The sequence below is a fragment of the Bubalus bubalis genome, chromosome X, assembly GCF_019923935.1.
Source record: "Bubalus bubalis isolate 160015118507 breed Murrah chromosome X, NDDB_SH_1, whole genome shotgun sequence".
Classification (NCBI taxonomy): domain Eukaryota; kingdom Metazoa; phylum Chordata; class Mammalia; order Artiodactyla; family Bovidae; genus Bubalus; species Bubalus bubalis.
The window spans coordinates 6,824,259-6,837,748 of NC_059181.1; the positions used below are offsets into that span (position 1 = coordinate 6,824,259).

Below are 13,490 nucleotides of genomic sequence, written 5' to 3' on the forward strand. Positions count from 1 at the left end.
TGCTCTGGGGCAAGTGTAACTGAAAGTGCAATGCTTTATTGCACTTTCTTTAGGCGTGTTGATGATGAAAGCTGACGTTTAGCTTTCTAAAAAAAACCTCCGTGCTTGTATTCATACTTCACGGTTCATAGTCAGTGTTCCTCTCTCTGCCTTTTCTGCTCCTTCCATCTGCAGGGGTGTATTTTCAAAGGAAAGATTTCCTGCGGCATCCGACGGAGGCTTTTGTAAACAATAGAACCAGCGATCGCTTTGTTACATACTTATGAACGTGTGTGTGTGCGTGCGTGTGTGAAGAGAGTTGCTGGTTTCTGTGTGGCCCCCAGTACAGAAAGGCCTGTGGACACCTAGGGCATGTGTGTCCCCCGAGATGGTGCCCTGTGCCACGTGACCTTTGAGAATTCATGTTCTCGAGGTCAAGAGACCAGGCTGCCAGACTCCAGGTCCCAGGGCTTGAGCTTTGACTGCGGTGAGCCGTGTGACCAGCAGCGTTTTGATTTGACTGGGTGGAGTTGGGGGCCACCATGTCACACAGCTTTCCAGCCCTCACGTCGGAGTCCTGCTTCCTGCCGGGGAGCCCAAGGGGACCGCGGTCTCCTTGAGTCATTTTGACGAGGGCTGGGCTGACCGCAGGCCACGTCACCCAGTTCGTGGGTGCTGGCTCACAGGGTGCACCCACAATGAAGGGGTTCGTGATCGCAGAGGTTCTCGGGGAGGGGGAGGCCGCTTGATGACTGGGTGTCCTGTTGTGCCGCCCTTGGCAGGACGCATCCATGGAACCTCGATGGGAAGCAGGGGACCCGGAGGAGCACACGGAGCTTTCTTCGGCGGCACCGGCCGAGGACAGAAGCCCCACCCCAAGGTAGGAGAATCTTGCACTTGGGGTCGCTGAGGAGGCATCTTGTGGGGGGCGGGTGGGCTGCTTTACGGGAGTTGAGGGCTCGGATAATGTGGTTGGGCATGTGGTTTCGGCCAGACTTGAAGTGGCTGGTCACCAGTTGGAGTTGCCTGAGGCCCCTCACCACTGCCTGCGGGACCAGCAAACCCAGGGCAGGGACACTGTGAACACCCTCCTTATGGCATTTTTTTTTGGTTCATCAGACAGTTGCTGTGTTTTGCATACAGTCGAGTTCTTTCTGATGACAGAGAAACCCAGTGTGATGGGCTTGAATGGAATGCTTTATGCAGAACAGCAAAGTGAAGGGACCCTTTAACGACTAGGGCGCAGCTGGGTTGCTGGCCGGGGAATCCAAGTTGCCTGGAAGGATTGTTAATGAAAGGATGGGGGTTAGGCCTTCTTTAATGAGTTCATTTTGAGCTTTAAAAATAGAAATCGACTCGGTCAGCTCCCCCAGAGCAGGTCAGAGCATGAAAAAATGGGCTGGCTGCAGTGTTAACATGATTATATGCCCACATTCTAAAATGTGTCTGGAGTAGCAGTCTTCCTGCAGTGAGGGTGAAATTTAGGTGAAATACACACCACTGTGTGGACCCTTATCCTTGAGGATCGCAGGAGAGGACATTGCAGGTCACTGCAGGAGCTGGGCTTTAACCTTATTTGCAAAACGGCTGATAAAAGGGTCTTCCCTAGTGGCCTAGTGGGTAGGGCACGGAGCTCGCAGTGTGGGGGACCTGGGCTCCCTCCCCCGTCAGAGAACTACATCCCGTGTGCCTCAGTTGAAGACGTGGCACAGCCAAGTAAATACATATTTTTAAAAAAAAAAAAAAACAGCAAAACACTGATGGAGAAATGGAAGCCGATTCATGCGCGGTAGGGTCACTGAGTGCAGATCTTTCTGGGCCTTGAGGGTCTCTGGGGGTTGATAGCTGCTTGGATTAAAACATTAACCTCAAAATTGAAGGTTGTGTCTCAGAAACGACCGAGTTGAATGTTGGCTCTTGCCAGCCTTGTGCGCCGGGGTCTTATTTCATTTGGCTCTAAAACTGGCTGCTGGCAGCATCGCACAGGGGTACGGTGGCTCGGAGGGGGCAGGCATGGTGGTCTGCGTGTGCTGGTGTGGGACGCGGCTGCCGTGAGGCACACACCTGCAGAAGTGAGCTGCACGGTTGGGGCTTTGTGACCCTGTGTTCCGAGTGGAGCATAGGGACATGCTACGGAGCGCCAGCTGTCATCTTGATCAGAGTGGCTCTTCGCCCCACTGCAGTACAGAGCGTGCCACATTGTGGGGAGGCGGGGGGCTGCTCTGGGCAACCCTGAACACGTGGGAGGGCTTTGTTCCCTGCATGGCAGCACATGTGGGTGGGCTTCCCTCCTGCCCAGCGTTGGCCTCGGGCATTTTAAACTGCAGAGCTCTCGCTGCTGCACTGGTTGGACTTCAGCTCCTCTGCTGGTTCAGTCGTAATAAATGGCTTCACTGTTACATACTGTGTGTGTGTGTGTGTGTGTTACAATGGCACGGTCAGTAGCGAAGGGGTGAAGAGGATGGGGGTGGGTGGCAGGAGATGGCAGTGAGAGGGAGAGAGGGAATCATGTGCTGTGTGCATCACAGCCTTGGCTTCTGGCAGGCTGTGTGGGTAACCACTCTGAGGGAGTGACTTCCAGAAGCTTTCCCGCTTTTGCGCGACCAACCTAGCAATTTTCAGAATCATCCTGTGGGTTTTTAAAGAGCGGAGAGACTCAAGTGAAATTCTAGAACGGGAATGTCGAAAAGTTGTGGTCAGCTGCTTTTGGAGAATGTTTTATTTTCTGAAGTAACTGGCCAAAGAGAGTGCCCTCGAAACATTTAAATTTGAGAATAAAATAAATGAAAATGCAGACAAGGGACTGTCCTTTGAGATCTATAATGCAAAGATTTAAAGATGCCCAGTGTTTTGCATAAATTAATGTAAAACAGTCTGTATAAGGGCTTCTCTGGTGGCTCAGACGGTAAAGAATCTGCCTGCAGTGCGGGAGACCCAGGTTCAAGCCCTGGATCGTGAAGATCCCCTTGCAAAAGACGTGGCTACCCGCTCCAGTATTCTTACCTGGACAGTCCCATGGACAGAGGAGCCTGGCGGACTATATGGTTGCAGAGAGTCGGACAGGACTGAGCAACTAACGCCCTCTAACTGCTGATCTGTTAACCAGAACATGATAATGAAAACTGGTTTTTGTTGTATTTATTAGGGTGCCAGAAGAGTATCAAGATAATTATTCATGTAAATCAAATTGAGAACTTTTAAAAAAAACTTTATTTTATATTGGAGTATAGCCAATTGGGCTTCCCTGGTGGCTCAGATGGTAAAGCGCCTGTCTGCAATGCAGGAGACCCGGATTCAGTCCCTGGGTCGGGAAGATCCCCTGGAGAAAGAAATGGCAACACACTCCAGTATTCCGGCCTGGAAAATCCCATGGATGGAAGAGCCTGGTGGGCTACAGTCCCGGGGGTTGCAAAGAGTCAGACACAACTGAGCGACTTCACTTTCACTATAGCCAATTAACAATGTGATAGTTTCAGGTGAACAGCGAAGGGACGCAGCCCTACATATGCATGTATCCATTCTCCCCCCCCCAACTCTCCAAATTGAGAACATTTTTCTGAGGTTCAGAATTCTGGTTCTGCATCAAGTAGGACAGGCGTTCCACCCCTACAGGGACTTCTAGCGTAGGAGGGAAGAAAAGACACCCATGCTTACAACTAGGGGGATGACACATAATTGTCAATTTTTTAAATGTTATGTGGTCGGACAGGACTGAGCAACTAACACCCTCTAACTGCTGATCTGTTAACCAGAACATGAGTGGAGAGACTCAGCTCCTTTTGGATGATTGTCCGTTGGCAGAACCCTGCTGCTGAACTTGTATTGACGAATGTAGTTGACCTGGCAGTACGTGAAGCAGCAGGCTCTCCTTGCTTTTTAGAGTGAAGGCATCAGCATGTCAAATTTGGTACCACGAACTTGTTGGCCGCTAAAGAAAGAAAGACAGTGAAGTCGCTCAGTCATGTCCGACTCTTTGCAACCCCATGGACCTGTAGCCTGCCAGGCTCCTCCATCCAGGGGATTCTCCAGGCAAGAATGCTGGAGTGGGTTGCCATTCCCTTCTCCAGGGGATCTTCCTGACCCAGAGATCGCACCCTGGTCTCCCGCACTGCAGGCAGATTCTTTACCATCTGAGCCACCAGGGAAGCCCAATGTATCCGACTCTTAGTGACCCCATTGACTGTAGCCCACCAGGCTCCTCTGTCCATTGGATTCTCCAGGCAAGAATACTGGAGTGGGTAGCCTGTCCCTACTCCAGGGGATTTTCCCAACCCAGGAATCGAACCCAGGTCTCCCGCCTTGCAGGCGAATTCTTTACCAGCTGAGCCACCAGGGAAGCCCAAGAATACTGGAGTGGATAGACTATCCCTTCTCCAGTGGATTTTCCCCACCCAGGAATCAAACCGGGGTCTCCTGCATTGCAGGCGGATTCTTTACCAGCTGAGCCGCCCGGGAAGCCCAGTTATGGACTAGACTGGACATAAGCAGTGCCCTTCAGGTGTCTGTATCTCCCATCACTCCCCCAGATGAGACTATCTAGTTGCCGAGAGACAAGCTCACGGCTCCCACTGATTGTACATTAGGGTGAGTGGTACAGATATTTCCTTGTTTATCACAAGGAAATTTTATGGTACAAGTATTTCCTTTATTTATCACATGGGATACTTACAGAAAGAAAGTGCACCATACATGCCATCTGCTTGAATCATCCAGAAACCATCCCCAGCCCCCCACCCCCGACCCCCACCCCCACCTCTTGCTATGTGGAAAAATTGTAGAGGATTCTGTTCTGGGAGGTTCTGCAGAGTATTCCTGTGGGGTGGAGCCCGGCGCTGTGGCCTCTGGCAGGTTCCTGCCTCCATCCTCCTCCTGGCTACCTCCGCCCCCTCCAGGAGGAGTTGCTGCCAGCCGACCAGCTCTGACCTGCAGGCTTGTGTTTTGTTGGGACATGTGGGAGAAGGGGGGGTCGCGGTGGAGACTTAAGAATGGATCCTTAAGCCCAGTAACAGCCAGAAGGTGGAATGTGTTTTACATTGGTGGAGCATGATTTATGCTCTTTAGGGAAAAGCATGTTTTCATAGTAAATCCATCAACACACTTAAATCCAGCTGAGGGTCACCTCCCTGTCCGACTTCCCCTGAGAGGTGGCTTGGTGTCCAGAGCCCGATGCCAAGTCTGACTTCTTTTTTTATTAATTAGTTTTTATTGGAGTATAGTTGCTTAACAGTGTTGTGTTAGTTTCTGCTGTACAGCAAAATGAATCAGCTGTGTGTATAGATGCGGATAGATATATATGCTGTCTTTGAAAAAGTTCTTCCCATTTAGATCCCCACAGAGCAGGCAGTTCCCTGTGCTATAGAATAGGTTCTTACTAGTTATATATTTTATACATAGTATCAATAGAGTATGGCTTCCCTGGTGGCTCAGATGGTAAAGAATCCGCCTGCAATGTGGGAGACCTGGGTTCAATCTCTGGATTGGGAAGATCCCCTGGAGAAGGGAAAGGCTACCCACTTCAGTGTTCTGGCCTAGAGAATTCCATGGACTGTCCATGGGGTCTCAAAGAGTCAGACACAACTGAGCAACTTTCACTTTTCCATCAATAGTGTATGGGCTTCCCTGGTGGCTCAGATAGTAAACAATCTGCCTGCAACTTGGGGGACACGAGTTCAATCCCTGGGTCAGGAAGATCCCCTGGAGAAGGGAATGGCAACCCACTCCAGTATTCTTGCCTGGAGAATCCCATGGACAGAGGGGCCTGGCGGGCTACAGTCCATGGGGTTGCAATCAGATGCAACTGAACAGCTAACGCTTTCACTATTTTTTTCCCACTTTCTTCATCAATGGTGTGTATGTGTCAATCTCCTGGTTCCCCGCAGCCACCCTTTTCCCCTTGGTGTTCATACGTTCGTTCCACACACAGGACTGACCTTGTGTGCACTCACAGGCTGACATATGGGAAGGACGTTCCAATTCTTAAAAAAGATGCACACTCCATTTACTGAAAGACACCATTTATTGTATTAAGGTCAAGCAGGATGATCTGTTGAGAGGTAAGTGTTAAGTGTTGAGCATGAAACCAGTACACATCTCAGAAGGTTTCATAATTGGAGAGTGTTCCACCCTCATGTGCTGCTTGCTTTTCTGGCCTGAATTCAGTGAGCTAAGGCGGCAGTGAAGTTTTCCCTTCTGAACTGCCATGCTGGGTAATTAGAAAGTCACGCTGGGACGATCACAAGGTGAAGGCCAAGCTTGAACTTTCCAGGGCGGAGTCCAGCTTCCTTCTGGTGGTGCAGCATCTCCTATGCAGGGAGCCTTGCTGACCGACCTCCGTGCTCCCAGAGATTAGGAGCAGTGGCTATGGGAAAGTCCTGGGCTCAGCGTCTGGTGCTGGTTTTAATGTCTTCATTTGTCACTACATTCTCTCCTTGTGTTTATAGCCAGGCGACTTCCAGAAATGCAGAGCCGGGCTGAGGGACGGGCAGGTTTGCTTACTGCCTGGTTTTGTCTTGTGACTCCCTGTTAATCAGAAGGGAGCATTGTAAGGGCAGTGGTCAGAGGGCTCCAGGGCTTAGTTCATCATCCATCACCACACTGCCCTTCGAGAATGTTCTCATGACCCCAAAGGGATTAGTTCATCCATCACCACCATCCACTTCCAGAACATTCTTACTACCCCAAAAGGTCTACTTCATCTGTCACCACCATCCACTTCTAGAACATTCTCACCACCCCAAAGGGATTAGTTCATCCATCACCACCATCCACTTCTAGAACATTCTCATCACTCAGTAGGAATTAGTTCATCCATTACCACCATCCACTTCCAGAACATTCTCACCACCCCAAAGGGATTAGTTCATCCATCACCACCATCTACTTCTAGAACATTCTTATCACCCTGATGGGATTAGTTCATCCATCACCACCATCCACTTCCAGAACATTCTCATCACTCAGTAGGAATTAGTTCATCCATTACCACCATCCACTTCCAGAACATTCTCATCACCCTGAAGGGATTAGTTCATCCATCACCACCATCCACTTCCAGAACATTCTCATCACCCCAAAGGGAAGGCTTGTACCCACTGAGGAATCTTAGAATTATTACCAGGATGTTCTGGACAGTGTGCACGGTCACGCCTTGTGTGTGTTTGGGTCACATTGTTGGAGGTGATGAGCTGGACGTCCCCAGCAGGGACAAAAAGTTGAGTCCAGGCTCACGCAAGAACCCAGCTGTCTCCACACACAAGGGGTGAGCCCTCAGGGCGCCCTGGCAGCAGAGCTGTAGCTCCTGTCCTTGCAGAGGGGAGCAGTGAGTCCTTACGTGGCATGTGGGAAGCCACGGTAACTGCACCTACAGGAAGTGGGGTGTCTGGGGCCACGAGAGAAACAGTTCATTTCCAGCAAAGCTGTGACATAAACGTTGGCTTAATGCTCTGCTCTCATGTCACTTGCATATCTGTTTTATGTTTTATGGCTTCTCTGGTGGCTCAGATAGTATAGATTCTGCCGGCATGCAGGAGACCGAGGTTTGATCCTGGATCGGGAAGATACCCTGCAGAAGGGAATGGCTACCCACTCCAGTATCCTTGCCTGGACAGTCCCATGGACAGAGGATCCTGGCGGTCAGCAGTGCGTGGGGTCACAGAGAGTCAGACACGACTGAATAATTAACACTTTGTGTTTCACGTCTAAGAGCTGTAAAAACGAGGAAACTAGACGTATGTAACAATATCATAAAAAGCCTCTCCTTGCATGATTCTGCGTGTAGATGCTGCCCAGAAAAGGCAGATCCGTGGAGACACAGGGGAGGTGGGTGAAGGTTCGGAGGATGGCAGTCTGTCCCAGTGGTGTGGAGCTCCTGTGTGGGTGATGGAAACATTGTGGAATGAGATAGTGGTCATGCTGCCCAACTCTGTGAATTTACTAAAAGCTGCTAAACCTCCTGCTAAGCTGGACACTGCCAGAGGGTGAATTTTTGGGTATATGAGCTTCGTCTCAGTTTTTCAAATCACATCAATGCTGGAAATCCACAAAAAATGTTTTTTTTTTTTTTTTTTTAATTAATGATGCTATTTGGGAACAGATTTGTGGTTACAGAGGAGGTCGGTGTGGGGAAGGAAGGATTAGGAGTTTGGGGTTAGAAGATGCAAACTATTCTATACAGGATGGATAAACAGGGTCCTATTGTAGAGCACATAAAGAAAGCTGAGCACCGAAGAATTGATTCTTTTGAGCTGTGGTGCTGGAGAAGACGACTCTTTGAGAGAGTCCCTTGGACTGCAAGGGGATCCAACCAGTCCATCCTAAAGGAGATCAGTCCTGAATGTTCATTGGAAGGACTGAGGCTGATGCTGAAGCTCCAATCCTTTGGCCACCTGATGCGAAGAACTGACTGACTGGAAAAGATTCTGATGTTGGGAAAGATTGAAGGCAGGTGGAGAAAGGGATGACAGAGGATGAGATGGTTGGATGACATCACTGACTCGATGGACATGAGTGTGAGCAAGCTCTGGGAGTTGGTGATGGACAGGGAGGCCTGGCGTGCTGCAGTCCATGGGGTTGCAAAGAGTCAGACACGACTGAGCGACTGAACTGAACTGACTGTAGAGCACAGGGAACTATATTCAATATCCTGTGGTAAACCATCATGGCAAAGAATATGAAAGAATGTATCTATATGTATAGCTGAATCACTTTGTTGTACAGCAGAAATTAACACAGCATGGTAAATCAGCTGCCCTTGAATACAGTTTTAAAAGAAAGACTGCAATAAAAATGCTACTTTTCACTCATTAAATTGTCACACATCTAACCCAGCTGAGACCATGTGTTCTGTGTAGATCAATAGAATTTCTACATATTGACCGTGAGCATGTAAATTAATTACACCCACTTTGGTATAAAATTTTTGTTGGGAGGTTGGAAACAAAAAAAAGAAACAAGGTCCTGTGTGACTCTAGTCTGAGAGTCTTGGCTCTAGCTCAGAGGTCAACAAGCTTTGCAAAGGATCAGACCGGTAAACACTTTGGCCCTCAGGGAACTCAGTGTTCCCAGCCTGCAGACAGCTCTGCCATTGTGACCTGGGAGCAGGCGTGGACGGTCCCCGAAGGGCTGGGTGTGGCTCAGTTCAGTTCATTTCAGTGGCTCAGTCGTGTCTGACTCTTTGCGACCCCATGGACTGCAGCACGCCAGGCTTCCCTGTCTATCACCATCTCCCGGAGCTTGTTCAGACTCATGTCCATTAAGTCGGTGATGCCATCCAACCGTCTCATCCTCTGTCACCCCCTTATCCTGCCCTCAGTCTTTGCCAGCATCAGGGTCTTTTCCAATGAGTCAGTTCTTTGCATCAGGTGGCCAACGTATTGGGGCTTCAGCTTCAGCATCAGTCCTTCCAGTGAATACTCAGGGTTGATTTCCTTAAGGATTGACTGGTTTGATCTTGCTCTCCAAGGGACTCTCAAGTCTTCTCCAACACAACAGTTCGAAAGCATCAGTTCTTCGGTGCTCAGCCTTCTTTATGGTCCAACTCTCACATCCGATGGTGACTACTGGAAAAACCGTAGCTTTTACTAGACGGATCCTTGTCGGCAAAGTGATGTCTCTACTTTTCCATTAAAAGATCCAGGGCTCCTTGGAGAAACGGGCAAGTCTAGGGTTGGGGCTGGCAGTATACAAAACGAAGTCTGCAGTGTGATGAGCTGGTTGGATGGCATCACTGACTCAGTGGACTCAGTTTGAGTAAACGCCAGGAGATAGTAGAGTACAGGGAAGCCTGGCTTGCTGCAGTCCCAGGGGTCTCAAAGAGTCGGATACGACTTAGCAACTTAGTCAAACGTCCTAATGGCAATTATGGCAATTGTACTAATGTGTTGACAGCAGGGAAAACGGGTGTAGGGAACGTTCTCCTCTTGTAATTTTTCTGTAAATCTAAAAGCATTCTGAAAGGAAGTGTTGGAGTAGCTTTCCTCATGGCATTTCGAGTTAGCTTGTAAATGTCAGGTGCGAACCTCATTTATTTGGCTGTACCAGCTCTTAACTGTGGCATGTAGCATCTTTAGTGGGGGGCATGCAAACTCTTAGGGATGGCATGTGGGATCTTAGTTCCCTGACCCGGGATTGAAACTAGGTCCCTTTCTTGGGAGCATGGAGTCTTAGCCCCTGGACCACCCAGAGAAGCCCCCAGGAAAGCCACGAGGCTCTTCGTGGACGCCTGTTAATATGGACGGCTTTGGGTTCTGCTCTGAGATATGCGGCAGGCCTTGGGTGGATGGTGCCCTCGGTAGTGGTGGGTCCTGGGCTTGGTAAAATAATACACGGAGATGAAAGCCAGTGTGCAGGGGCCTCCCTGGAGGCTCAGTGGTAAAGAATCCACCTGTCAATGCAGGAGACACAGGTTCGATCCCTAGCCAGGCAGATCTCACATGCCGCGGAGCAGCTAAGCCACAACTACTGAGCCCAGGAGCTGCAAGTGCTGAAATTCGTGTGCCATAGAACCCATGCTCTGCAACGAGAAGTCACCGCAACGGGAAGGCCACACCCCACAACTGGGGAGTAGCCCCAGATCACTGCAGCTGGAGAAAGTCTGCAGCAATGAAAACACAGCACCACCAAAAACAAATAAATAAAATTACTTAAAAAACAAACAAGTGTGAAGAATGTGGGCTTTGGGGGGAGAAAACAGGTTCAAATCCATTCTCTTCTTTTCTGTGTGGTTGCATCAAGCCAGCTAAGCTTGCTAATAACATCCCAATAACTAGTCTTCCCTGAAACATGGTTTCCCTCGTGACCTAGTCTGTAAAGATCCGCCTGCCAATGCAGGAGGCCCAGGTTCGATCCCTGGGTCAGGAAGATTCCCCTGGAGGAGAATCCACTCCAGTGTTCTTGCCTGGAAAATCCCATGGACAGAAGAGCCTGGTGGACTACAGTCCAAGGGGTCACAAGAGTCAGACATGACTTAGCGACTAAACAGCAACGTGAAAACCCCAGAGTTCCCAGATATTAACTTATATTCAGCATCTGCATAGACTTACTTAACGTACTTGGTTGCCTTGTCACCATCAGAATTCTTTCATGCCCATCTGTCTTTAGTTTGCTTCCTGATGTTTGTGGCTTGCCTCAGCAATTCCCAACTTACTGTGACATTACGACATTATTTCAGTGGGTTAATTCTATTTTATTAAAATTTAGTGGGGGTGAATAGCATACTTAATTAATACATTATTTGGCTTACCTTGTGCCTCAGCTGGTAAAGAATCCACCTGCAATGCAGGAGACACTGGTTCGATCCCTGGGTTGGGAGGATCCTCTGGAGAAGGGAAAGGCTACTCACTCCAGTATTCTGGCCTGGAGAATCCCATGAACTTTATAGTCCATGGGATCACAAAGAGTTGGACACGACTGAGTGACTTTGACTCACTAGTATGCTGGCCTGGAGATAAACATAGCAGCGACCTTCCTTGCAGATTCGTGTGAAAGTTTAATGTGTGTAACAGTAATGGAGCAGGACAGTGTCTAAGATCAAGCAGGTGCAAAAAGAAAGTCACCTTTAGTTAAAATAGCCACATGTGTGTGTTAGTCTCTCAGTGGTGTCTGACTTGTTACAACTGTACAGACTCTAGCCCACCAGGCTCCTCTGTCCATGGAATTTCCCTAGGCAAGAGTACTGGAATGGGTTGCCATTCTCTTCTCTGGGGTTGGGGGGATCTTCCTAACCCAGGGATTGAACTCGGATCCCCTGCACTGCAGGCGATTCTTTACTGTCTGAGCCACCAGGGGAGCCAAAAATAGCCACAATTCAGGGGATATTGAAAGTGGTGTGGGTTGTTTGTTTCATTGAGCAAGAATGGAAAGTTAATTGGGGTGCATTTTGAAGAGGTTGAAGCCGGTGGTGAACCTTGGACCTGAAGGGTAAGTGCTGGGCTGGAGAGGGTCAAGGCAGTCTGTGTGGGAAGGGGCTGTTAGGGACCCTGGTTGGGGGCACTTCCTGAGTGTTTGGGAGGTGGTGAGCACCCAAGGCCTCAGGCTGTCTGGGGAGGGTGGTGCAGGGACTTTAAACATAGATCACTGTGAAGGGACGGGTTGGGTCAGGGTCAGCCTGCGACCCCTTGGTGGTCTGCACACAATGCCTTCTAGGCAGTAAAACTTCAGAGACACTGTTAGTTGTTCCAATCGCATTCCTACCGAGTGTGTAATAAACCCCCAAAACACAGATAGACTCGAAATGGGCTATTGAATGTTGGTTTTGTTTTGTTTTTTTTTCCCAACTTCATTGTTCCGTCTAACCTTAAGGTTGTGAGATTGAACGGGCACAAGTTAAAGGATAAAACGCGGCGCAATCGAGTGGACAGAGCTTTTTTTTTTTTCCCCCCCTATCACTTTTAAGTGATAAAAAGGAAGACAGGCTCCGGGAGGACCAGGCTTTGGGGGTTTGGCCTCAGGATTTGCCAGCGAAGTCACCGGGGAGCCTGGAGGCCCCTGGGGTTGCAGTCGGAGGGAGCCTGCGTGGACTTGTCCATCGCTAGGCGGCAGCGGACGCAGTCAGGCCGCCAGGCACCCCTGCCACCCCCATCTCCGGGCGTCTGCAGGGCAAGGCTGCTTTCCGGGCTTGCAAGCTGCTCGCGCCCCGTTTGTTCTCCTGCTTTGAAGAGCAAGTTGCCAGCTCCGGGGCTCGGGGCCGGAGGTAGGGGAGCGGGTTGTGGGTGGGGGGTGGATCTGGGGGAGACCAGCAGATGGGCTCCCTGTGTATTGTTCTGCCTGATGGTTAAATCGTGCAGATAGGGGATGCAGAGTCCGCTGGAGCTCAGTCTGCATGCAGGCACGCGAGCCTGTAGAGTGTGTGTGTGTGTGTGTGTGTGTGTGTGTGTGTGTGCGCGCGCGCGCGCGCGCTGGTAGACATGTGCGTTCTTGGGACTGTGCTGCTGACGGTGAGCCGGGGTGACTGGGAGCCCTTGGCATAGGGGGGGCGAGCGCCTCAGTGGGATCTGCAGACCTGCTTCCCTTGCCCAAGGGTCCCCAGGGGTCCCCCAGGAAGCAAGCCTTGGAGGGCGCCAGCCCTGCATGAAGACATTTGCTTGCTGTGCCCTTTTTTCTTTTTCCATAACAGTAAGAAATAAGCATTTTCACAACAGGAGGCTTTGAATATGGATGGAGAAAGGAAATGGTGAGTCAGCCACAGCAGAATGGGGGGAAAAAAAAGGCAGGGAAATCACATGTGCATGTTGAGTCATGAAAAAAAATGCTTGGTGGGTGAATTCACTCCTAGCCTGCTGATTGCAGTGAAAAAAATAAAATGTAAATAGAGAAAAGTGCTTGAGGTTGGTTGTGAGCATTTTGCAATGATTGGATTTGTGCTCTTTTTCGATTGTGCCCATCGAGAGACATGCAGTCTTTATGGGTTTTTGCTGCATATATACTGTGGGATTGGTTTTTTTGGGTTTTTTTTTTTTTTGCCTTTTTTTTTAATTGTGATAAATGAAAGGTGTTACTCATTTTGGCCATATTTC

The 13,490-nt window shown here is 49.6% G+C and overlaps 1 protein-coding gene across 7 annotated transcripts in view; it reads left to right on the plus strand.

The window, feature by feature from the left end:
• SHROOM2 (shroom family member 2) overlaps positions 1–13,490 on the plus strand; it is a 152,797-nt gene that overhangs the window by 98,489 nt on the left and 40,818 nt on the right. For 6 of the 7 annotated variants that reach the window (XM_044937498.2, XM_044937497.2, XM_025277277.3 and 3 more), the window contains one exon: positions 762–859. In XM_044937498.2, coding sequence (XP_044793433.2) covers positions 762–859 — 98 coding nt within the window. Of the gene's footprint in view, positions 1–761; positions 860–12,535; positions 12,668–13,490 lie in introns of those variants that run through there. The other variant, XM_025277282.3, reaches the window with a different exon arrangement.